We start from the raw sequence: 23,555 nt of genomic DNA, 5'->3' as shown, positions 1-23,555 counted from the left end.
CCGCAAAAGCAGATGATTTTGCAGAAAAACTTGCCAGTCTAGACACAGCCCCCTTGTTTCAGCGAGGCGGCAGTGAAAAAGCGACTGAGACGAGGTGTATCTCATATGCACCGACACAGGCAGGAGGCTCCACAGCCAACGCTACAGATACCACCAGGGGAAAGCTTTCTGAAGACCGGGTTCTTGCTCTCATGTGATTGGATTTTAAAGTATCAGCAGGCAGATAACTAGTGTGGTTTGCTCCCAATTCTCTACCAAGTGGACCATGTGAGGTGTCCAGCGAGAGCTTATGCTCTTCTGATTGTATGTGCTACTCATATGCTTGTGCAGGGGTGGGCAATAATTTTGGAGGGGGGGGGCACGTCACAAATTTCGGAAGTGGCCGTGGGCTGGCTTGGAAGGGGCAGGGCCTCAGGCGGAAGGGGCGGGGTTGAGAGCTACACTGCTGGGAGCTTTGCTTGGCCTGGGGTCCCTGCCCCCTGACGTCTGGCCAATGGAAGGGACCTGGAGCAGAGGGGAAGGTGCTGGAGGCTAGTTTCCTCCCAGAGTTGTTTGGGGTGGAGGCTTAAAATTTTGGTCTAGCCAAAATAGGCATTGCCCTTTGAACATGTTTTTTTACCCTCTGTTCCTGCAGTTTGGAAAGATAGATTAAGAGTCCAGCCAAAGCAGGTATTAACCTTGCTAATGTATAAAAATGCTCTTTCCAGTCATTCTTGCAGCCTAGAAAGATAGATAAGCATGCAGGTGCTCTTCTTTGTTGTCTTTTACTTATCTTCACTGGCTCTGTTTAAAATATTTTCAGGGTTACTTTTCTTGTAATCTCTGTAACCTGCTGATTTGGAAAGTTTGTAGTGTAGAAAAGTGTTGATTGAATTAGAAATTCTGTAAATAGTAATTTAGAGGTGGGTATAATAATATTCATCATCTGCCTGTTAATATTCATTGTGAGGGAGTTAACCTTACTAAATAAGATTTTAGGGAAAGTAGTGATAGACCTGTGAATTAACATAACAAAATAGATAAAACGGTGTCATTGGTGCCAAGTTGTTGCCACTCGGAACGATCTGTTGGGGGTCCGAGGTTAACGTGCGTGGGCAGTAAAGCAGTTCTGTTTACCCCATCTGCTCCTGGGTTGCCTGTTTCGTCTCTAAAATCAATTAATAGCTATGCTAATTAGCGGTGCTGCATAGACTAAGGCTTTTAAGGTTGCCAATAAATACCTGAGGAAGGTATCTGGAAACCTGCAAACCAGCAAGTCCATCATGGCTACTTGCCTGAAAGACAGAGACAAGTCATTTGATCATGTGACCAGCTCCAGTTTGGGAGGCACGGGGAATATAAAAATGCCATGAGGGCACCTACATCTTGTCTTCAATCCTACTCCTGATTCCAGAAGCATCCTAGCTAGGGACAGAGGGCTGGGAAGGATTTGAGGACCGATCCTGACATAGGATGTACTCCAGAGACTGTTCCGCTAGCAGTTTGTTACATCTCTGCTAAGAGCCTGCATGAAGAACTTGGTGATTGATGTATGTGATGCATTCTCCTTAACAATCTCACTCTCAACCCTTTTCTTTCTTTTTATTAATCAGCTTTTAGATTTTAGATTCTAAAGGATTGCCCAGTGTGCTCTTTTGGGAAAGATCCAAGATATAAATTGACCTGGGACTGTGGCTGGTCTTTTGAGACTGGGAGAACCTGTTTGGACCTTTCATGTGTTTAGGGTGTGGGTCTGGTTGTGGCCCAGAGAACGCTGGGGTGTCCTAGGGGTTTTGCTTGTGAGGTTTCCTGCTGGCCAGAGAACATAAGAATATAAGAACGGCCACACTGGGTCAAACCAAAGGTCCATCCAGCCCAATATCCGTCTACCGACAGTGGCCAATGCCAGGTGTCCCAGAGGAAGTGAATTGAACAGGTAATGATCAGGCGATCTCTCTCCTGACATCCAGCTCCACCCTCTGACAAACAGAGGCGAGGGACACCATTCCTTACCCAGACTGGCTAATAGCCATTAATGGACTTAACCTCCGTGAATTTATCTAGTTCTCTTTTAAACCCTATTATAGTCCTAGTCTTCACAACCTCCTCAGGCAAGGAGTTCCACAGATTGACTGTGCGCTGTGTGAAGACCTTCCTTTTATTTGTGCTCTGTGTGACGGGTCTGGTGCTTTTATGGGGAAGGACCTAATCCGACAGTCTCAGCGGTGCCAAGACTGATCTGGTATTTTACACTTGCGTGCGCACACCTATTGGAATGCACATGAGCAACACATCTCGAAGAACACCAGTAATTAGAGATAAGCAGCCATTTTTTTCAACTTTTTTCATTTGTAGACCCCTAAAATTTTTCAAACGGAGGTGCGGGCCTCCTTGGAAATCTCAGGCAGTCTGTGGAGCTCTGGGAGTTGAAAACTACTGGTAGTTGGACAATTTCATCAAATCCTGCCCTTCTTCTTCCTCTTCCAGCTGAAAACTTAGATGCACAGAGGCACAAAAACTTAGAAATAAGGGAAGTTAGAAAAGCATTCACTCAATGGGTGTGCAACTCAATAGTTTTACAAACAAAATAGTTTCTGGTTTGTTTTAAGCTTTTGGCAAATGTATTTGTGGGAAGGAGGATTGTTTTTCTTGAACCGGTTGTTCTATCAGTAATAAATGCCAGATACCACTGGGTTTACATGTTGTTTATTCAGTATGTAGATTTTGCAAGGGGGGGAGATCGCAGGGTGCATTAGATTACACCTGAGTTCTGTAGGGTTTCTCTTAGTGGAGGAGAATATTTTCATGAATCGAATTAGAATGACTGGTGTGTTTCGTGTTACAAAGTGAGTTGGATTCCTGGTAGGTTTGCGTAAGTATATATAGAACAGTGGTATTAACTACAGGCAGTCCCCGGGTTACGTACAAGATAGGGACTGTAGGTTTGTTCTTAAGTTGAATCTGTATGTAAGTCAGAACTGGCGTCCAGATTCAGCCACTGCTGAAACTGACCGCCAGTTCTGACTTACATACAGATTCAACTTAAGAACCCCAAGTCAGCTGCTGCTGAAACTGATCAGCCCCTGATTCCAGGAAACCCGGGGCAGAGCAACTGTGCCTCGGGCTTCCTGTAGTCAGCGCGGGTCAGTTTCAGCAACGGCTAACTTGGGGATGCCTGGGGCAGAGCAGCTGGGGTGCTGCTGGGTTGCAGCACCCCAGCTGCTCTGCCCCAGGCGTCCTGATTCAGCCGCTGCTGAAGCTGACCAGCAGCGGCTGAATCAGGACACCTGGGGCAGAGCAGCTGGGGTGCTGCCGGGTTGGTCCAGTAGTGCCCAGAGCGGTGCTGCGGGACCAACCGGCAGCGCCCCAGCTGCTCTGCCCCAGGGTCCACAACAAAAGCCTGGTCTGCTGGGGGTGGGGGGGGCACACTAGCTGCGCCCCCCCCCCCAGCAGACCAGGGACACGGGGAGCAAAGCCGCAGCGGCGGGGTGCCTGCCTCTGAGGCTTTGCTCTGGCGTGGGACCCGCCGCCGCTGCGGCTTTGCTCCCGGTGCCCCTGGTCTGCTGGAGACGGTCCCCAGCAGACCAGGGGCACTGGGAGCAGCTTTTCTCGCCCCGGAGGTCGAGGTGGCTGACCGCTGCCTGCAAGCTCCGGGGTGAGAAAGCCCCGTTCGTAAGTGCGGATCCGACATAAGTCTGATCCGTGTAAGTCGGGGACTGCCTGTATACTAATTATAGCAACTAATGTGAAGGGATTTATCGGTAGTGATGTCATGTATGTAATGATAATGCGTTGGCCTAGGGTGTATGAAGCTGACCTCTTAGTCTAGGGGCTGACCCCAGGAATTGTTCAGCTTGTTCTCTTTAGCAGACATAAAGGACTTTGTGTTTAGCAAAAATAGTAGAACCCCTGCTTTCCGTATGGAAGGCCTAGAATTGTGTTGGTTCAGCAGGGATCTGCACTGGCCATTCTAGGGATCATGCAAACACCCAATTCTCTATGGCCCATTCTAGTCCTGTTTTTCCTGCCTTTCTAGATAGCTCAGCCACTAACTCTGCAAAACTCTCATTTTTTGGGGATGTTTGGCTGGTTGCATTTCAGTGCGCCAGATTTTTGGGCTGCGGCTAAGCAGCTTGGTAATGTTTTATCTCAGGCCAGCTGCTTAGGAAAATGTAACTTGTGCAGACTGAGGCCAGTCTACTTAAAAATCCAATTGGTTTAAAGACCCGCTAAGAATTATTGCAGGTATCTGGAGACAATGCTTTGAGACAGAGATTAACACCCATTCTCTGCTTTCTTTGAGCATGTTTTTCATTTTGTTTGTGTCTTTCACTAGCAAATTGGCTACAGGTTTTTATGGGAGTTTGGTCAAACTTACACCCACTGCTCCAACCAAAAGCCCTTTTGCTTCTGCTCTGTGCATTTGTCATCTTTTCTCAGATCTAACTGCAGCTATTTGGCCTGCCTGTCCAGCTGAATGGCAACCAGGGTTGTGGGGCCGAAACAGGCAAGAAGGATGCTAAGAGGATATGTAGAACTCTGTCACTCCCCTTTCCCCTCGACTTCAGGACACTTCTCTGCTGAAGCACAAGCTAAAGTTCTTTCTTTTAGACACAGTATTACACAGACTTCAATCTCAATGCAAAACCCTGAATGTAGGGGATCCTGACAACAGCCTGCCAGAGTTCCATACGATTTCTTGGTGAACAAACACCGAGTACACACACAAACTCTGGCAAACAGTATTTGGCATGTTTTCAAGAAAGAAAACAATTAGGCAAGAAATCAAAGCTGGTCAGAAACATTCCTACAAAGCTGGTTTTTTCATCAGATGCTGCAGATTCATCGTAATAGAAATGGTTTTTGGAGACGGTTGGATTTTTGCCAAAGTTGTGACAGAGCCCTGCTGCCTGCCAGCGTTTCATTGGAAACCGAGCTGATTTCCTGCCAGCTCGCCTGCCTGGCTCCTCAGCGGCCCTCTAGAGGCATGGGCGGGGAACCTAAGGCCCGAGGGCCGGATGTGGCCCTCTGGCTTGCCTGGATCCGACCCTTGAGGCTCAGGGCTGCCCCCAGCATTGGAGAGCTTGTGCTGGTGCTCCAGTCCCCTCGCCCCAAAGGGCTGAAGAACACAAAATACTAGCCTGGCTCTCCTAGGCTCTCTGTGAGGGGAATGTGGGGAGAGTCTTTCTCCTCAGGCATGAGCCATGTCAGTGAGAGTTTGTTTTTTATTTTTTCATTTTTTTGCTTCTCACTCGTGTGCAGCCCCTGACTGATTTTTCTGTGGGTCAGTGGCACCCAATCAATAAAGGTTTCCCAGCCCTGCTCTAGACAGGCTGCGTTAAAATTGGGGATCCCAGGGCTAAACATTCTCAGACTGCAGAGCGATAATTGGTGGTGTCCCCCGGGGGTCTGTTCACAGCCATGTGCTATTCGACATGTTCATAAATGATCTGGAAAAGGGGGCAAATGGCGAGGTGTCAAAATTTGTAGATGATACCAACTACTCCAGACAGTTAAGTCCAAAGCAGACTGCAAAAAGCTACAAAGGGGATCTCACAAAAATAAGTGGTTGGGCAACAAAATGGCAGCTGAAATTAAACATTGACAAGTGCAAAGCAATGCACATTGGAAACCATAATCCCAACTATCTGTAGAAAATAATAGGGTCTAATAGCTGTTACCCCTGAAGATAGAGCTTGGAGTCAGCGTGGAGAGGTCGCTGAAAACATTCACTCAGTGTGCAGTGGCAGACAAGAAAGCAAACAGAATGTTGGGAATCATTAAGCAAAGGATAGAGAAGAAAACAGAAAATATCTTATTGTTTCTGTAGAAATCCATGCTATGCCCCCATCTTGAATACTGGTGCAGATGTGGTCACTCCATCTCAAAAAGGATACAATGCAATTGGAAAAGGTCAAAAAAGGACAACAAACATGACTAGAGGTATGGAACAGCTTCCATATGAGGAGAGATTAATAGGATTGGGACTTTCCAGTGTGGAGAAGAGACAACTAAGAGGGGATATGGCAGAGGTCTGTAAAATCATGCCTGGTATGGAGTAAGCAAATAAGGAAGCGTTATGGACTTCTTCTCATAACACAAAAATGAGGGGTCACTCAATGAAATGAACAGGCAGCAGCTTTAAAGCAAACAAAGGGAAGTATTTCTTAACATACCATGCAGCCAACTTCTGGAACTCTTTGCCACAGGATTTTTGAAGACCAAGTGTTACTGGATTAAAAAAGTAACTAGATAAATTCCGAGTGTCCCTAGTTTCAGGGGGTAGCCGAGTTAATCTGTAAAAAACAACAAAAACTCCGGTCATCTGAAGAAGTGGGCTGTGCCCATGAAAGCTCATGATACCATCTACACGTTTTGTTAGTCTATAAAGTGATACCAGACCTTTTGTTGTTTTTTAAGTGTATAGTGTCCCTAGTGTCCGTCTACCAGAAGCTGAGCATGGGTGACAGGAGTGGGGTTACCTGATTTGTTCATTCCCTCTGCGGCAGAAGGCAGGATACTGAGCTGGATGGACCTTCGGTCTGACTCAATTGTCAGCTTCCTGTTGTCCTGTGATGAAGCCATTGAACGGTGAGGGGCAGCAGAGGGCAGTGAGGTGTGTCTGCTGCTTTTTCTCTCCTGCTCAGAAGGATGATGAACTGATGGGCAGGATTCCCTGGGATGCTTACATGAAGGGGAAAGAAGTCCAGGAGAGCTGGCTGTATTTTAAAGAAGACTTATTGAAGGCTCAGGAAGAAACCATCCCAATGCACAGCAAAAAATGCAAATATGGTAGGCGACCAGATTGGCTTACTGGGGACATCCATGGTGAGCTTAAACACAAAAAGGAAGCTTACAGTAAGTGGAAACATGGACTGATGACTAGGGAGGAATATAAATCTATTACTCGAGAATGCAGGGGAGTTATCAGGAAGGCAAAATTGGGATTGAAGCTGGCAAGGGATGTGGAGGGTAACAAGAAAGGTTTCTACAGGCATGTTAGCAATAAGAGGGTGATCAGAGAGGGTGTGTGGCCCTTACTGGATGAGGGAGGTAACCTAGGGTGTGTCTACACTACAAAGTTAATTCGAACTAACAGCCGTTAGTTCAAATTAACTTTAATAGGGGCTACACTTACAAACCGCTAGTTCGAATTTAAATTGAACTAGCGGAGCGCTTAATTCGAACTAGGTAAACCTCATTCCACGAGGACTAACGCCTAGTTCGAATTAAGTAGTTCGAATTAAGGGCTGTGTGGCCACTTAATTCGAACTAGTGGGAGGTTGGCCCTCCCCAGCTTGCTCTGGTGGCCACTCTGGGCCAAACCAGGGAAACTCTTATGCCTCCTCCCGGCCCCGGACCCCTTAAAGGGGCACAGTCTGGCTACAGTGCTTGTGCCAGTTGCAAGCCTGCCAGCACCCAGCCAGCAGACCCTGCAACTGGCACAGCATGAGCCATCCACCTGCTACCACCCAGCCCTCCGCCTCTTCCCAGGACCAGGCTGGTGGCTCCCAGGAGCCTGCCTGGGGCCGCAAGAGGCGGGCGCCCGCCTGGTCTAGTGCGGAGATCGTGGACCTCATCGAGGTTTGGGGGGAAGCCTCCAACGTCCACAATCTCCGCAATAGGCACAGGAAAGCGGCCGTCTAGGGCAGGTTAGCTGCCAGCCTGGCCACCAAAGGCCACATGCGAACCCAAGAGCAGGTTTGCATGAAAATCAATTTGGTTCAGTGAGACCCCTGGCCCTGAGCTTAGAACATAAGAACATAAGAATGGCCGTACTGGGTCAGACCAAAGGTCCATCTAGCCCAGTAGCCTGTCTGCCGACAGAGGCCAACACCAGCTACCCCAGAGGGGATGGACCGAAGACAATGACCAAGCCATTTGTCTCGTGCCATCCATCTTCAGCCTTCCACAAACGGAGGCCAGGGACACCATTTCTACCCCCTGGCTAATAGCACTCCATGGACCCAACCTCCATGAATTTATCTATCTTCTCTTTAAACTCTGTTATAGTTCTAGCCTTCACAGCCTCCTGTGGCAAGGAGTTTCACAGACTGACTATGTGCTGTGTGAAGAAGAACTTTCTTTTATTAGTTTTAAGCCTGGTACCCATTAATTTCATTTGGCGTCCTCTAGTCCTTCTATTATGGGAACTAATGAAGAACTTTTCTTTATTCACCCTCTCCATACCACTCATGATTTTATAGACCTCTATCATATCCCCCCTCAGTCTCCTCTTTTCTAAGCTGAAAAGTCCCAGTCTCTTTAGCCTCTCTTCATATGGGACCTGTTCCAAATCCCTAATCATTTCAGTTGCCCTTTTCTGAACCCTTTCCAAGGCCAAAATATCTTTTTTGAGGTGAGGAGACCACATCTGTACACAGTACTGAAGATATGGCGTACCATAGTTTGATACTTCCCCTCCTCCGTCTTCCCCTGGCTTCCCCCTTCCAGCTCCCTCCTCTCATGTTTCCCCCTACCCTCTTCCACCCTCTCTCTTCCCCTCTCCCACCTCAGAGGTTAATCCCCCTCCCTCCCAGTTTTGTTAAATAAAGAGAGTTTCTATTTTTGAACACAGGTGTCCTTTATTTTTTACATCAGGAAGGGGGGCTAGGGAAGGGTAAGTGGAAGGAGGTGAGGGAGGAATGGGTCACGAGCCCCCGATAGGGAGGACTGGGTGGCTCTGCGGGCTCCTCGGGGTGGAAGCTCTCCTGCAGGGCCTCCTGGATCCTGACAGCCCCCTGATTGTCCCCCCTGGATGGCAGCCTGTGGCAAGTGAAGCCGGGCTGATGGGCGAGTGCTGTGATGTGCCGAGTGTGGGCACTCAGGGCACTCCAAGACAGGACTGCTTTGCTGTCCCTCATCGAGGTAGACAAGCAAGCGGGGAACCCTGAGAACTGTCTGTCCAGGGTGGGGGTCGGGTCCCTTTAAGCACAGCCCTCGGCTAGCCTGAGACAGCAGCTCCACACCCTAAGTCCTAACCTGATGCACTGCCGGCACTGGTTCTGGCCAGCCTTAATTTAGGTTCAGGGTCCACTCAATGTGGACATGCTATTTTGAATTAGCAAATCGCTAATTCAAATTAGTTTTTAGGTCTAGATACACTAATTCAAATTAGTTTTTAGGTCTAGATGCACTAATTCGAATTAGCTTATTTCGAATTAACTAATTCGAATAAAGTTAATTCGAATTAGTGCTGTAGTGTAGACATACTCCTAGTGACAGATGACGTGGGAAAAGTTGAAGTACTCAATGCTTTCTTTGCTTCTGTCTTCATGGACAAGGCCAGCTCCCAGACAAATTCACTAGGCAACGCAGTATGGGAAGGAGGTGGCGAGAGCAAGTGGGCCGGCCCCACTGTTCTGGGGGTCGCAGTCACTGTGCCTGGAGTGGGTGCTGGCACCGCAGTCGTAGAGGTGCTTGACACATCTGCCCTGGTCCCACTGAGGGACAGCATGGGAGGCATTGACCTCAAGGGGTCTTTTACTGGGCTAACAGGCACCTGTGTCTCGGGGTCTCCTGCAGAGAGGATGGGCTGAGCTGTCTGTGAAGGCTGCAGCACCTTTTCAAAGAGCATCATGCCGCTCCCGGTCCTTTCTGGCTCTGGCTGACAGGCTTGGGCAATGGTCAGTGAGAGGAGTGTGACTGGCCCAGGCAGCGTATACAGGAGCCAGGCCTGTCCCAAGTGGGCACAGGCGCCTTACATGGAGTCATGCTGAGGAGACAGCAGAAGCCGCCTTATGGGCGAGGCAGGAGCAGTCTGTACTTAGCGCTGTGCTGTTAACAGTGGATAAGCAGGAAAGTGTCCGCTGCCTGGCCTCTCCTCACCCCTCCTGTATCTCTGCCTCCTCCCCCCAGCCCTCTGGTAAATAATGGAGAGGAGGGGGGGAGGGGCAGCTGGCTGAGGAGCAGCGGGGCTGCTGCGGCCCCGACTGACCAAAGAGAAAACAATTCTTAATTTTGGGGGGGTCTATTTCATGAGAGGGACTAAAGAGGGTAACTTCTGAGGTAAAACTGAAAGCGGCAAGCGCCGGTCCAAGGGAACGTCTCCGAGCTGAGGACTCGCCTGCGACCCAGGGCGGTAAGAGAGGAGCTGAGCGGGAGGGGCCGGGCCGTGCGCGAGGCAGCTGTCAAACCGCCAACGGCGCGAGCCACCTCCACCTCCTGCGCGTGCGCGGCCCGGCCCGGCGGGAAACTGCTGGCTCCGGGGATGACCCGTCCCCAAGAGTGGAGCACCCCGGGGGATCACCCGACGAGGAATTGCCTCAGTGGTGCTTTCTGAAGCTCTTGCGGGCCCGCCACGGGGCAGGTCAGCCAATGAGAGAGCGCAGGCACGCCGGCAACCCCCCGGCCCCGCCTCCTCCACCCGCGGCCCCGCCTCCTTCAGGCGTTAGCTCCCCCCCCCAGGCGCAGGTCTCCATTCCCCTCCCCAGCCCTGGAGCGTGGGGAGCGTGGGCAGTGCGGGGCCAGCCTCAGTGTGGCTGAAGCAGGGGGCAGAGTGGGGGGGCACACGTGGCAATGCCTGCCCCTGCCTCTTATACCCACTGTCCCTGCGCACAGGGATAATGGTGGGGGGGAGTAACAACTACATGGGCGTAGAGCAGTGGTCCCCAACCTTTTGAGGTTGTCGGGCGCCGGGGGCGTGGCCGTTCGCCCGCCGGGCGCCAGGGGGCGTGGCCACTTGCGCGCCTGGGGGCGGCCCCCCCCCATAGCCGCTTGCCCGGGGGCGGGGGCCCCCCCCCATAGCCACGTGCCCAGGGGTCGGGGCCCCCCCCGCAAGCGCTGCGCGCCTGGGGCCGGCACTCCCCCCCCCCCCCCGCAAGCGCCGCGCCATGTGCCCGGGGCCGACGCTCCCCGCAAGCGCCGCGCCATGTGCCCGGGGCCGACACTCCCCGCAAGCGCCGCGCCATGTGCCCGGGGCCGACGCTCCCCGCAAGCGCCGCGCCATGTGCCCGGGGCCGACGCTCCCCGCAAGCGCCGCGCCATGTGCCCGGGGCCAGGCCAGCCCCGAGCACCTGGCGGGCGCATGCAAGTGCCTCCACGGGTGCCATGGGACCACGGGCTTAGAGGCTGGTCCTCACAGGACCAAGAAATGAGTCTGCTCTGAGGGCCGGCTCCCAAAGCTCGTACTTCCCCGGCTACAGGTGAATGTTGCTCCAGAATTCCTTAGGAAAGCTCTAGGAATGATGACTGGCCCACGGTGGTGTATTTTATAGACCTAGAGGGTCAGCCAGGAAGGCAGCATGTTGCACCCTTAGATTGTGTCCACACAGCACCTGGGAGGTGTAATTCCTGGTGGGGAAGACAAACAGGCTAGCTCCGCTCACTGAAGTGCAAACCTGCTTGATCCCCTGGGTAGGTACTGGGGCAGTGAGGCTGTGTGGTCGTGGCAGCCCTGCAGTTTTGAGGCACTAGGCTGCAGAGTGAGGGCTGGTATGTCCCTGAATGCTCTCCAATTTCTCCACATCTTTCCTGGAATACAGTGCCCAGAACTGGACACAATACTCCAGCTGAGGCCTAATCAGCACAGAGTAGAGCGGAGGAATGACTCCTTGTGTCTTGCTCTATGATTCTATGGTTTTAAGTGTAAGGGTGCACCCTCAATAGTGGGGTGGGGGGCCCTCCTTACTGGACATGGCATTGCAAGGGACTTTGCCTCTTGTATCATCCATCCCTGGCACCTATTCCCTTGGCCATAACGATCAGTCCTTGCCAGTGTTGTCTTGCACTCCCTCTCTAGGTTTTCTCTGGCTCATCTGTACAGCTGAGTCAGCACTTCTGCCCCTCCTAGGCTCCACTGAAGGTCCTCTGCTTCTAGCCCTCTGCAGAGCGTCTCTTACTTTGCGGATTCCCCTGCTGAAGTGTGCTTTAGGGCCCAGAGAACGTAATATTCCCTCCACCAGGGAGATTTTTCCAGAACTATTCATGCCTTGGTCACCTCTAGGGAGGTGCTCTGTGTCCTGCCTCGAGAGACCTTTGAAGACCAAGCAGAAGCTTCAGCTAGTGCAAAATGTGGCCCTGCCTTCCTTTTGATTGGGGTCTTCCTCTTCTCCCAGTGCACACTATCTCGAGGTGCTCTTATCCACCTCTCCAAATACCATCACCAATCTCCCCGCCCACCAACACACCACCTCCCCCCGCAACACACAATTGCCAAACAATCCCCTCTGGCTGCCCACAGGAATGCATAGGAAGGTAGGAGATAGTCTTCTTCTAGCCTTACCTTGGACATTGTTATGCTGAGAAATGGTGAGGACTGCTTGGTTCACCCTCCTCTTTGATCCTGGAGGTATCTGCACTCTTCACTGGCAGGATGAGTTAATCAGAAGCACCCCCCCCAAAAAAAGACAAAAGAGGATTGCGACCCCACTCAGGAGCTTGAAGGAGGGGTTCTTTGACTGAGAACTGTTTGGCTGTGTCTAAACTGGCAAGTTTTTCCACAAAAGCAGCTGCTTTTGCGGAAAAACTTGCCAGCTGTCTACACTGGCTGCTTGAATTTCTGCAAGAACACTGACGATCTCATGTAAGAAATCAGTGCTTCTTGCGGAAGTACTATGCTGCTCCCGTTCGGGCAAAAGTCCCTTTTGCGCAAAGCTTTTGTGCAAAAGGGCCAGTGTAGACAACTCAGATTTGTTTTGCGCAAAAAAGCCCTGATTACGAAAATGGCGATCGGGGCTTTTGTGCACAAAAGCGCGTCTAGATTGGCACGGACGCTTTTCCACAAAAAGTGCTTTTGCGGAAAAGTGTCTGTACCAATCTAGACGCTCTTTTCCGCAAATGCTTTTTAACAGAAAACTTTTCCGTTAAAAGCATTTGTGGAAAATCATGCCAGTCTAGACGTAGCCTCCGTGTGTTTGTGAGAAGCAGAGAAAAGGGAAACCAAGAGGCAAAAAGCTAAATGGCAGCCTGTGAGCTCAGGGTGGCCCTGGAAAAAGCCAGATAGTGGTTTTGGGCCTGGTGTTGGCTAACCAAGTTTGGATCTGAAAGCTACGAAACAGCTCCTTTTATTCTTGATTTCTTCTGATTTCCAAGGAGCAGGACCTTGCACATTACTTGTCAATGAGCAAGACAGCATCAAAGAAAATACCAGCCTTCATCAATTTCTGCTTCCATCTGGAACATCCTCAAGGCCTTGAACTGTGACTAGCTTCTCCGGTCAAAAGGGGGCATCACAATTAATTTTAATTGCAGGTGTTTATTGTACTCAGAAAGCTTTTTGCTGATCTCTGACTAGCTTTCTTGGAGGACTCCTGATCCCAGGGTATGTCTGTACTTGCACTTGAGCGACAAAACTTTTGCTGTTCACAGGCGCTTAACCCTCCCTCCCCAAGAACAACCAAGTTTTGCTGCCACAACTGAAAGTGTGACTGTTGCACATTGTTGGTAGGCACCCCCTCCTGATGATAAAGCAAAACCCCCCATAGGGGTGGAAGTATTTTGTTGGCAAAAGTGGCGACAAACAGCATTCACACAAGCTGGCTTTTTGTGACAAGCCTGTGTCACTAAAAGCCGTGCAGTGTAGACGTATCGCTAGGGGGAGATCACAGATAGAGGCTGATTTAGAGAAACACTTAAGCATGTGTTTAGAGCTATCCCTGTTAAGGGAAGTACATTAGTGCAAGGAATATGTCGAAGCCTGATTAACTCCAGTGGGATTCAGTGTGCACTTACCTGCTGCCTTGAGTAGGGATGCTTTACACCAGTGGTTCCAGCCTTTTTGTACATACGGACCCTTTTCAATCTGTTAAAATTTTACAGACCCCCCCCCCCACAAGAGGAGCGGTGAGAAGCAGCAGCCAGCATGTCCCTTGGCCTGTGCTGCTTCCTCAACTTCCATCCCCTCCAGCCCCTGCTCATCCACGGAGGATATGGTGAGGGAGCCCTTGTGGCTCCTGCCCCTGCATTCCGCCCTTGGCCGAGCACGGAGCCCTGGGGCAGAAAAAAAAGAAAAGGAAAAGAAAGTAAGGATAAGGCCCTCCATGGGACTGGGAGGGGAGAGAGGGCTGGAGCATAAACCTCAGCACAACTGGTGGTGGGAGGACGGATGGTGCCTTCGTGGTATCAAGATCCCATCCCGAGGGCAGGAGGCAGCATGTGTGTGGCTGTTCGCAAACGGTGAGCCCCAGGCGAGAATCACTGGGTGGAAAGTCCCAGTCCCCAGTGGGCCCGATCCTTACTTTTCTTCTCCTTTCCTTTCCTAAACTTTCCACAGACGCCCTACAGTATCATCACGGACCACCTGGAGTCTGCAGACCAAAGGTTGGGAACCACTGCTCTACACGATCATGGCCTCCAGCAGGCAGAGAATTGAATTTTTTTGTAAATTGCTGAGACAGTGTATGAAAGAAAGCCCAAAGTGTCTTTAAAAATCAGAAGGGAAGCAGTTCAGTTCTACTCAACAGAGCAAAAGCAACAGCTCTGGGCAGTACAGCAGCTGCTTAGGAATATTATATTTCACTTCCCTACTCATCTCATATGGAGACATAATTTGCTAAAGAAACATAGGAACTAATACCCTCTTCCAAATTGCATGTGTTAACAAAGCACCCAGACCTGTGTCCTGGAGTGACTACCACAAACGTTTCCATCTGTGGCTCCCCATTAGCCTTCTTGTTTTAATTCCTCCCCTCTATCTTCAGCTGATGTCAATCTCTAATTTGGGAAAGTGGCCAAAACCTCTTTGAAAAGCCATACTTCACTTCTAATTGGCATGGCAGAGCTCTCAAAAAGACCTCCAGAAGAATTTTCAAGCACAGCTTCCCTGCCTCACCCCCATGTTGGAGACTAGATTCTCAGCAGGTAGAAATCAACTGCTGATTTATAGCTCTAGCTTTCTGTACAGCTGCAAACTTTAACATCCGCATGTCTTTTCAAAACATCCTGCTCTGGGCTATTCATTTGATGAGCGAGGCTCCTCCATCCCAGAGAAACCAGCATTTTAATTCCCTCCTCCCCGCTTAAAAATCCTCTTCAGACGGAACATGGGAAGTAATTGCTACTAATACATCGTTTATTGCTTTCCATATTCTATAAATGCTCATTCAATGCGAACAGTTGTTAAAAGAGCAACATAATAGAGACTAACACTTTCAGGCTACGTCTACATTGGCAAGATTTTGCGCAAATACTTTTAACGCAAGAGTTTTTGTGTTAAAGTATTTGTGCAAGAGAGCATCTACTCTGGCATGTACTTTTGTGCAAGAGATGTGCTTTTGTGCAAAAGCATCCATGCCAGTGTAGATGCTCTCTTGCGCAAGAAAGCTCCGATGGCCATTTTAGCCATTGGGCTTTCTTGCACAAGAAATTAACGTTGCTTGTCTACATTGGCCCTCTTGCGCAAGAACAGTTGCGCAAGAGGGCTTATCCCTGAGCGGGAGCATCAGAGTATTTGCGCAAGAAACACTGATTTTATACGTTAGAACGTCAGTGTTCTTGTGCAAATACTAGCAGCCAGTGTAGACAGGTGGCAAGATTTTGCGCAAAAGTGATTGCTTTTGCGCAAAATCTTGCCAATGTAGACACAGCCTCATAGTATTGATTGTAAGTTCATTTGTGCCATTAATAAAAACAAACAAGATTATATTTATCTTAAACAAAATACAGGACTATGTAGCACTTTAAAGACTAACAAGATGGTTTATTAGATGATGAGCTTTCGTGGGCCAGACCCACTTCCTCAGATCAGGTCTGGCCCACGAAAGCTCATCATCTAATAAACCATCTTGTTAGTCTTTAAAGTGCTACATAGTCCTGTATTTTGTTTCAGCTACACCAGATTAACACGGCTACATCTCTATCACTATATTTATCTTGTCTTAAAGACTGTAAATACTTTGTTATAAAGTATGTGTGGACACACACACACACAAATAACTATATATGTGATAAGCCTTTACCTTCCATTAATCACAGATAAACAACTATAGGTTACAATACAATTCCATGGTTGGATTTTGATAGAGGTGGTCAAAATTTTTCAACTGTCTAATTTTCCTGCCAGAAAACATGGTTTAATTTACATTGAAAATATGGATTTAGACAAAAATATTAGATTTTTCCAGTATTTAGAAACAATATTTGTTTTCTTTCAATTTAAAATTTAATTTCAGTTTTTGGAAATGGAAAAAAATTTGGTTTTCTGTTTTTGGTTTTTGAATTTTTGTCTCACCTTCCCTTCCTCCTTTCCACTGGAAAAATGGGATGAATGGTAAAAAAATGGGTGTGAAAGTGAGGGTTACCCATTTTCAGAACAGTAATTCCTCATTTAACAATATAGATGCGTTTCTGAAAATGTTCGTGCTAAGCGAAAATGTGCTATGCAGGGTCAATTTTCCCATTAACAATAATGGAAAATATGGGGGTTGCGTTTCAGGTGGTGGTGGCAAAGTCAATTTTTTGTTGGTGCTTGGTCATCAGTATCAACATTAGATATCTAGCAATACAAGATATCTAGTAACACAAGTCACCGCGGTTTGTTAAAACACGAAGATAAACACGTGAGTGAGCAGAGGAGCGCTGTGACCACGTGTGTTCATCCGCTCATGGGTATTACCACTGTTTTCATCAACTTATACCACCGCACGAAGTAGTCTGCCACTTGATTATATTCATGTTATTTCGGGGACGGTCGTGTTATTCAAAAAAGTTCTCTAAAAAAAAATCGTTCTATTGTGAAAATGTATTAAGTGGGCATGTGTTAAATGAGTAATTACTGTACTTATTCCTTGCTTTCCTATTTTAAAAAGTTAGAAAACAGTGTGTGGACAAGAGTAAAGCCATAGAAAAAAAGTAGGCTGTCTGCTCAGTTTTAGTGTCTGGGGTGATCAGAAACCAGCAATCAGATTTTGTGTGGTGAAATCTCAGTCTCCTTGTTGAAGTCCTGGATGTTGTCTACTTCCTCCCCCACCAAGGTGTTTTGTACTGCACTCGTCATCCTTCAGCCAAAGGGCTCCATTGGCCCTCTTCTGAGCCATTCATGTTCATCCTTAATCAGCCTGAAAGGGCACCATCGAATGGCTAAGTGCCCCTTTCCACCTCTACTCCCATAGCCCTGGTCTAGTCTACATTGTGGAGGCAGGGAAAAGGGAATAAGGGAATTTGTGTGCAGCCATCTTGGTCTTGTTAGCAAGAGAGCAAGAGTCAGGGTAAGTTTGTGGCCTGACAATGCGAGAGCTGTAATAAGATGCTGCCTTTGCCTCTTGCCTCCATAAAGAGATAAGGATAGAATGCTGACTCTGGCAGGGACCTTGAGATTAGGAGCATCTGGGTGGAACTAAAATAACTGTTAGCCATTGGTGTTTGTAATGAGAAGGAGACTGTTTAATGTTATTATATCTAATGGACAATATATAAACTGCTTCATAATTGTTTGTATTCGACGATCTGCCTCGCAGCAGCTTCTTCCTCCCTTGCAATATTGCTCGAAGAAACTGTCTCTGACTACTTGTTGCTCACAAACGCAGAGTGAAGGCTTGCTTTCTTCCACAACATAACTCCCCTTATTTCAAAATAACAAGCGGAGCGTCTGCACTGCCAAGCCCATTAGCTTGAAATAAGGGGCTGGTCATTTTGAAATAACAACTCCTGCTTTCCTCAGGGAATAACGCTTATTTCGAAATAGCGAGAGTCTGGATGCTCCACTGCTGCTATTTCGAAATAACTGCTCCCCAGAGTCATTCAAAGTAATTACTCCCCGGTGCTTCCTGGGGCTCGAAGTCGAGGTAGCATGTCCACATTAAGGGAGCCTGCCTTGGACTCATTTTGAGGCTTCTCTGTACAGGTTGGACCTCTCAAAACTGGGGCACCCTCATCCTGCAACATCTGTGGAACAGGGAGTCCTGGGTGGGAGTCCGAGTGGCAGCAGGGCTGGTGGCTTGGAGCCCAGCAGGGCTGGAGCTGGGACGGGCACCGGAGCCCCGGTAGCACAGCAGGGGCTGTGGCAGCCCCAATAGCAGTGCTGGAGATGTGGCAGTCGCAGCAGCCACAGTAGCAGGATGAGGGCCAGAGATGTGGCAGCCACAATAGCGGAGCCAAGGCTGGAGATGCAGCAGCCCCAATAGCGGGGCCAGAGCTGGAGACACGGCAACTACGATAACGGGGTTGGGTTAGGGCAGTGTGGGCTACTGCCTACTGGGGCCATAGCAGCCTGGCAGATGGGGGTGGCTGGAGCTGGCAGCGGGGAGGGAAGGTGGTCTGAGGAGCCAGTGGCAGGGGACCTCCTCTGGTCCACCAAATTCCCTCGTTCAGGACCAGTCAGGTCCTGAGGGTGCTGGACCAGAGAGAGGTCCAACCTGTAGCATTGACAAGCTATTTTGAAATGCTTATTCCAGCAGTTATTTTTTTCGGAATAAGCTATTTCGAAATAATTTCCTAGTGTAGACCTGCCCAACTCAGACTGTCTTCTGGGTAGATTGTATCTCTATAGCCATGTGGGCTGCTTTGCATCAGTAGAAAGTGAGAGAGAATTTTTAAAATTCCTTACAATTTTCCCCAATTCTGTCCAGCTTGGAAATGCATCCAAAAGCTTGGGCACTCGTCTGGCATATCCGATCCCTCTGGGTCTTCACATCTCGTGAACAGGCTTCATGCTGCTAGCGGGCTTGGAGATCCTGCAAGGCTGAGGTTGCTCATGAAAATGCTGACGTAGCTCTGAGGGAGTTGAAGGCACACAGCGTCTCGCTGGACCCACTCAGCGCATCACACAATCCGCCAGAGGGAGGAAAGCTGGAGGAATGTGCATTCGGATACAGCAGCCCCTGATCTTGCTGCTACTTCCTCATCTGAGCAATCCTCATTCAAGCAAATGTTTCTGTTCCAGTCCAGGGCACTGCTTGCTCAGGTAAATCAAACTGGCAGGAGCTGAGGCCCAGAAGTCCAGGGCTGCAGAAAACACAGAGCTGAGCATTGTTTAGGGCAGGGGTGGGCAATAATTTTAGACGAGGGGCCACTTCAGAAATTGCAAGGGGTGTGGCCTTGGGCGGAAGGGGCAGAGACAGGACACTTCCATGCTTCCCCTCCCGCAAACCCTGGTTGGCTTGGGGGGTGGGAGAGAGCACATGAAGATGTTGCCCCCCATTACACCAGAGAGAACCACCAACTGTTCAGAACAGCTGGTGGTACAGCTGGCGGTTCCTTCTAGGCTCCCGCACCCCTGGCAGTGGAAGGAGACTTTGTGCGCTTCCCCCACCAATCAGGGCTTGGGGTCAGGGGGAGCACGGGAAATCTCTCGCTCCCTGCCCCTGGTCTGCAAGGGGGTGCTGTGCTGAGCAGCTGGCGGTTGACTCTATGTGCAGTACCCCTTGCAGGACTGGAGGTAGGATTGCCAGATGGTTGAAACAAAAATACTGACCTCCCCCCCCCCCAAAAAAAACACCGGGAAAAAATTATGTTGAAGAGAGAAAAGCGTGGGGGGCGGGGAGGGGAACAAATTGTTGAGCAAAAAAAAAAAACCACCATTAAAACAGCATGTCCCCTTTAAGTGCAGGGATAGGAACAGGGGAGAGGTTGAACACTAGGTCTCTTGGTCGGCAGCCATTTTGTGCTGGCAGCCTTGGGGATGTCCCACGTGCGGCCTGCTACAGTGCTATGGAAGTCCTGGAGCCGAACTTTTCCTGGGGAGCGTGGCGAGCCAGGTGGTGCTGCAGGACTTGCACGGCGCTCTGGCGGTGTCCACATGGGAAGTTGCCGTGTGGCACGGTTGCGCGCTGTGCACTCACACCCTTCCTGTGTCTATGGTCTTAGCAAAGGCTCTTGGTGAAGGCGCTCTCAGGTTCTTACTGCGTCTGAGCACCGCACTCAAGAACGCATTTCATTCGCCCTCCGGACTCCCAGGTGCCATCTGACTATTAGGATGGGCATAATGGCCACTCGGGACATTTTCTTCTGGCCCATGGAAATATCACTTTAGGTCAGATTCTGCAAACTTAGGCTGAGCACATCTATGGCAGGCAAGGTGCACTCCCCAGTCTGAGTAAAGGTGTCGGAATTTGGCCCGATTGGCCTGTCTCTGGTACATTCGATTTTTCTGGGCTCCCTTTTTTCCCTGCCCAAACTGTGTACCGGCTCTGAATGTGTACATCTGATTAAAAGAAATAACGAGGAGCATTTTAATAGAATCCAAGCTGGCAAGATTGATGGCAGCCGGTAGCAGAAGGAATGCACACGGGGGCTGGTCTGTCTTTGTTTAACTTCTCCAAGGTTTTTCTCTCTTTTAACTTTATGGAGAGACAGATTGACAGACTAATCATCTGCTCCCCGTCAACATCTGGCCTATGTCTCGAGCTCTGGGCTTTACGTTGGGGTGGGGGGAGGGAAACATCTTATGAGTAACCGTTGCCAGAATAGCTTCAGAGCGTATCTCTCTTTTGAGTTTTCTTTGATTTTACAGAACATCTTGTAGCCCTCAACTCTACTTGGCGATAATCAGCTGAAACAAAGTAACGGGACCCCTATATGGGTCTGGATAGGGAACAAGAGGATGTAGGCACAGGACCCTCTCCAGGCTGCTACAGGGCATCCCTGCTATAAGTTGCCCCGGTATCCATCCATTCTGCACTAAAGTCGTTGATGCTTGTAGGAACTGATGCATTATAAGTCCTCTCATTCCCCGCTCTTAAGTTGTGCAGCGTCCCCCGCAATTTGTACAAATGGAAGTCAGCTGTGGAAAAAACTTCCCCACTTTAAGTTGTTTTGCTGTGAGTCCAAGTTTTTTGGAACGTACCTTGGACTTATAGCCAGGATGTCCTGTAGCGAGAACGGCCAGCAGACTGCTCATAGAAGCACTTTGGGGGGGGGGGGAACCTTATAGCATTAGCTGGACCATAGGTACCAGACACAGTGGTCCGTGGATGTCTGTCAGTGTCGGGAGGAGCAAGGAAAGGGCTGCAGAAGAGAGACGAAATGTGGAGGGCATAGAGCCTGCCGTCAGAGAAGAATGGGGGTAGACGTCAAAAGCTGAGATGGGGTGAGAACCCCTTCAGCATTAAAACTGGCTTTGAGCCCTGCTCCGACTCCCTCTGGCATGATTTGCCAGGTCTGTCCCTGATGACAAGGGGCCAGAGGATCCTCCAGCTGAAAGCATTATGCTGCTGAGCCCTCCCAGCAAAGACAGAAAGACGAGGGGGACCTCTAAGATTTCAGACTAATCAGTACTTCCCCGTGCCCTGGTAAGATCCCCAGGGGTCTGGGAGCCCCTGGAATTGGCTGTGTTGACACTGCATAGAGTCGGAACACTGCCTGGGAGGATAGGTCCAAAGCCATGTTATATCCCTGCTTTACTCCATGTGTGGGGAGGTGGCACTTATAGCATGGGATCCTGGTTCCAATATAACACGTGGCACTGTCCCCGCAGGCAAACCACATGGGGTAAGAAAACTGCAAAGAGCTACAAAGAGATCTCACAAAGGTAGGTGACTGGGCAATAAAAAGGGCAGATGGAATTCAATGTTGAGAAATGCAAAGTCATGCACATTGGAAAACATATGTCTGAAATGAGGGGGTCTAAAGTCGCTGTTCGCACTTCAAGAGACAGATCTTGGGAGTCGCTGTGAGTAGTTCTCTGAAAACATCCACCCCGTGTGCCGAGGAAGAGTGACTTTAAAAAAGCGGAGATAATGCAGGGAATCATTAAGAAAGGGATAGCTCATAAACCAGAAAATATATTCTCTAAATAAATCCCTGACACTCCCACATCTTGAGTGTGGTCACCCATTTCAAAAAGGATATATTAGAATTGGAAAAGGGCAAAAAACAAATAAACAAACAAAAAAAGATCCGGGGTACGGAACAGCTGCCATATGAAGAGAGATTAAAAAGACTGGGACTTTTCAGCTTAGGAAAGAGGAGACTAAGTGGGGATATGATAGAGGTCATAAAACAATGACTGGTGTGGAAAAAGTGAATAAGGAAGTGGTATGTACTTTCTATAATGCAAGAACTAGGGGTCATCAAATGAAATGAATGGGCAGCAGATTTAACACAAACAAAAAGAAGTATTTTTTCACACAATGCACAATCACCCAAGGGATCTCTTTGCTAGAGGATGTTCTGAAGGCTAAGACTATACCAGGATTAAAAAAAAGAGCTAGATAAATTCAATGGCTATTACCTAGGATGGGCAGGTCTGGTGTCCTTAGCCTCTGTTTGCCAGAAACTGGGCAAGAGTGGCAGAGGGGGATCACTTGATGATACCCTGTTCTGTTCATTACCTCTGGGGCACCTGGCATTGGCCACTGTGGCTAAATGGACCTTTGGTCTGACCCAGTATGGCCGTTCTTATCTTCTAAGTACTAGGCCCCCTGCTCTGTTAACCAAGCTTGTTTTAATGCAGCCAGTTTCATACCATAGGTAGACACTGAAAACCTGTTAATCTTTGAGTTACCACAACAGGACTGCTTGTTGCTTTTACTGAAAGCCTAGGGCGTTCAGCCCGAGTCTGCATAGAAACCTACAGCCTACAGTGAGGTGTCATGTGTGTGTAAGAAAAAGAAACTCGTCTTGGATTGGAACTCCCCTTTGGCTCTGTTGTAAATGCTCTGTCAATCCGTTAGCCTCCACCCACCACCCCATCCCTCACACTCTCTATAGTGATTGACTTGTGGATGATAGTTTGCTCTATGAGGTAAACCCCCGTGTTCATTCAGGTCTGGAGAACACAAAGCCAGCCAGCCAGAGTGGCAGGTTCTAGACTTTGCTTGCAATACACGTGAGACAAACAGGCTGAAACCCGCACTGGAGCAGCTAATGACTGAGTTCCAGCCCTGCATTCCTGGCGTGAGTTTAGCAGTTTCGGTTTCCTACTCGGCAGTAGCAGACAGTCTGAAAAAGCCGGCAGTGGCAGAAGGTGCAGAAGTCACAGCACGGGGGAGAGGGTGGCTTGCAATTTTCCCAAGTCGCCACACAATTCCCTGGGTGTGTGGGCCTGGGCTTGCGGGACTTTCTTCTCTGGGTCTTTCTCTGCAAGAAGGAAATGAAAACTTTTATTAACTCTGCAGCAATTCTGGATCGCGACTAAGGCATTGATATAGGACTTAGCCAAGAGAAATGTTGGCTTGAGATCAGGAGAAAATACCTAATGATGTGGCCAGTATTAGGCATTAGAATAGCCTCTGAGAAGAATTAGCGGAAGGTGCAAGCTCAATTCTGAGTCATTTAAAACAGGACTGGACACTACTCTGTAGGGAGCGATCCTGTGTGGCAAAGCGACAGGCCCAATAATCTGAGAGCAGTTCAGAATACTTTGCCCATCGACGTCTTTTTATGTGACGATCTCACAATGTTTTTCAAACCTCACAACATCTCTGCAAAGTTGATTTCAGCCCTGTTTTAGAAACTTTTGTAAACTGAGTCACAGGAGACGTGAAATCTGAGACTGAAACTCTGGTTTCTTGGTCTCCAGACTGGTGTTTTTAAGTACAAATCAGCCACCCTATGAGAGTTTATCAGTTTTTAGAATCATGATTTTAAGAACCTTCTAAAATTATTTCATAAGAATAGGGGGGAGGGGGGAACAGTCACTACCTTGCATGTAAGGATGTGAAAATGGCTAGTCAAGCATACACCCAATTCCTGTATGGGAA

The 23,555-nt window shown here is 49.1% G+C and overlaps 1 protein-coding gene and 1 long non-coding RNA gene across 5 annotated transcripts in view; one reads left to right on the top strand and one right to left on the bottom strand.

The window, feature by feature from the left end:
* The first annotated feature begins 10,067 nt into the window (after positions 1-10,067).
* Positions 10,068-23,555, top strand: part of LOC112547216 (uncharacterized) — a 31,886-nt gene continuing 18,398 nt past the window's right edge. The window contains exon 1 of the long non-coding RNA XR_012896582.1: positions 10,068-10,288. This is a non-coding gene — a long non-coding RNA (uncharacterized LOC112547216). The remainder of the gene's footprint in view (positions 10,289-23,555) is intronic.
* ASIP (agouti signaling protein) overlaps positions 14,969-23,555 on the bottom strand; it is a 127,761-nt gene continuing 119,174 nt past the window's right edge. For all 4 annotated transcript variants that reach the window (XM_075901530.1, XM_006131705.4, XM_006131706.4 and 1 more), the window contains one exon: positions 14,969-22,932. In XM_075901530.1, coding sequence (XP_075757645.1) covers positions 22,756-22,932 — 177 coding nt within the window. In that variant the 3' untranslated portion in view covers positions 14,969-22,755. The remainder of the gene's footprint in view (positions 22,933-23,555) is intronic.

This window comes from Pelodiscus sinensis, chromosome 18 (genome assembly GCF_049634645.1).
Source record: "Pelodiscus sinensis isolate JC-2024 chromosome 18, ASM4963464v1, whole genome shotgun sequence".
Lineage (NCBI taxonomy): Eukaryota > Metazoa > Chordata > Testudines > Trionychidae > Pelodiscus > Pelodiscus sinensis.
The sequence above is the reverse complement of the archived record's forward strand: the minus strand, read 5'-3'. Positions and strand labels throughout refer to the sequence as shown.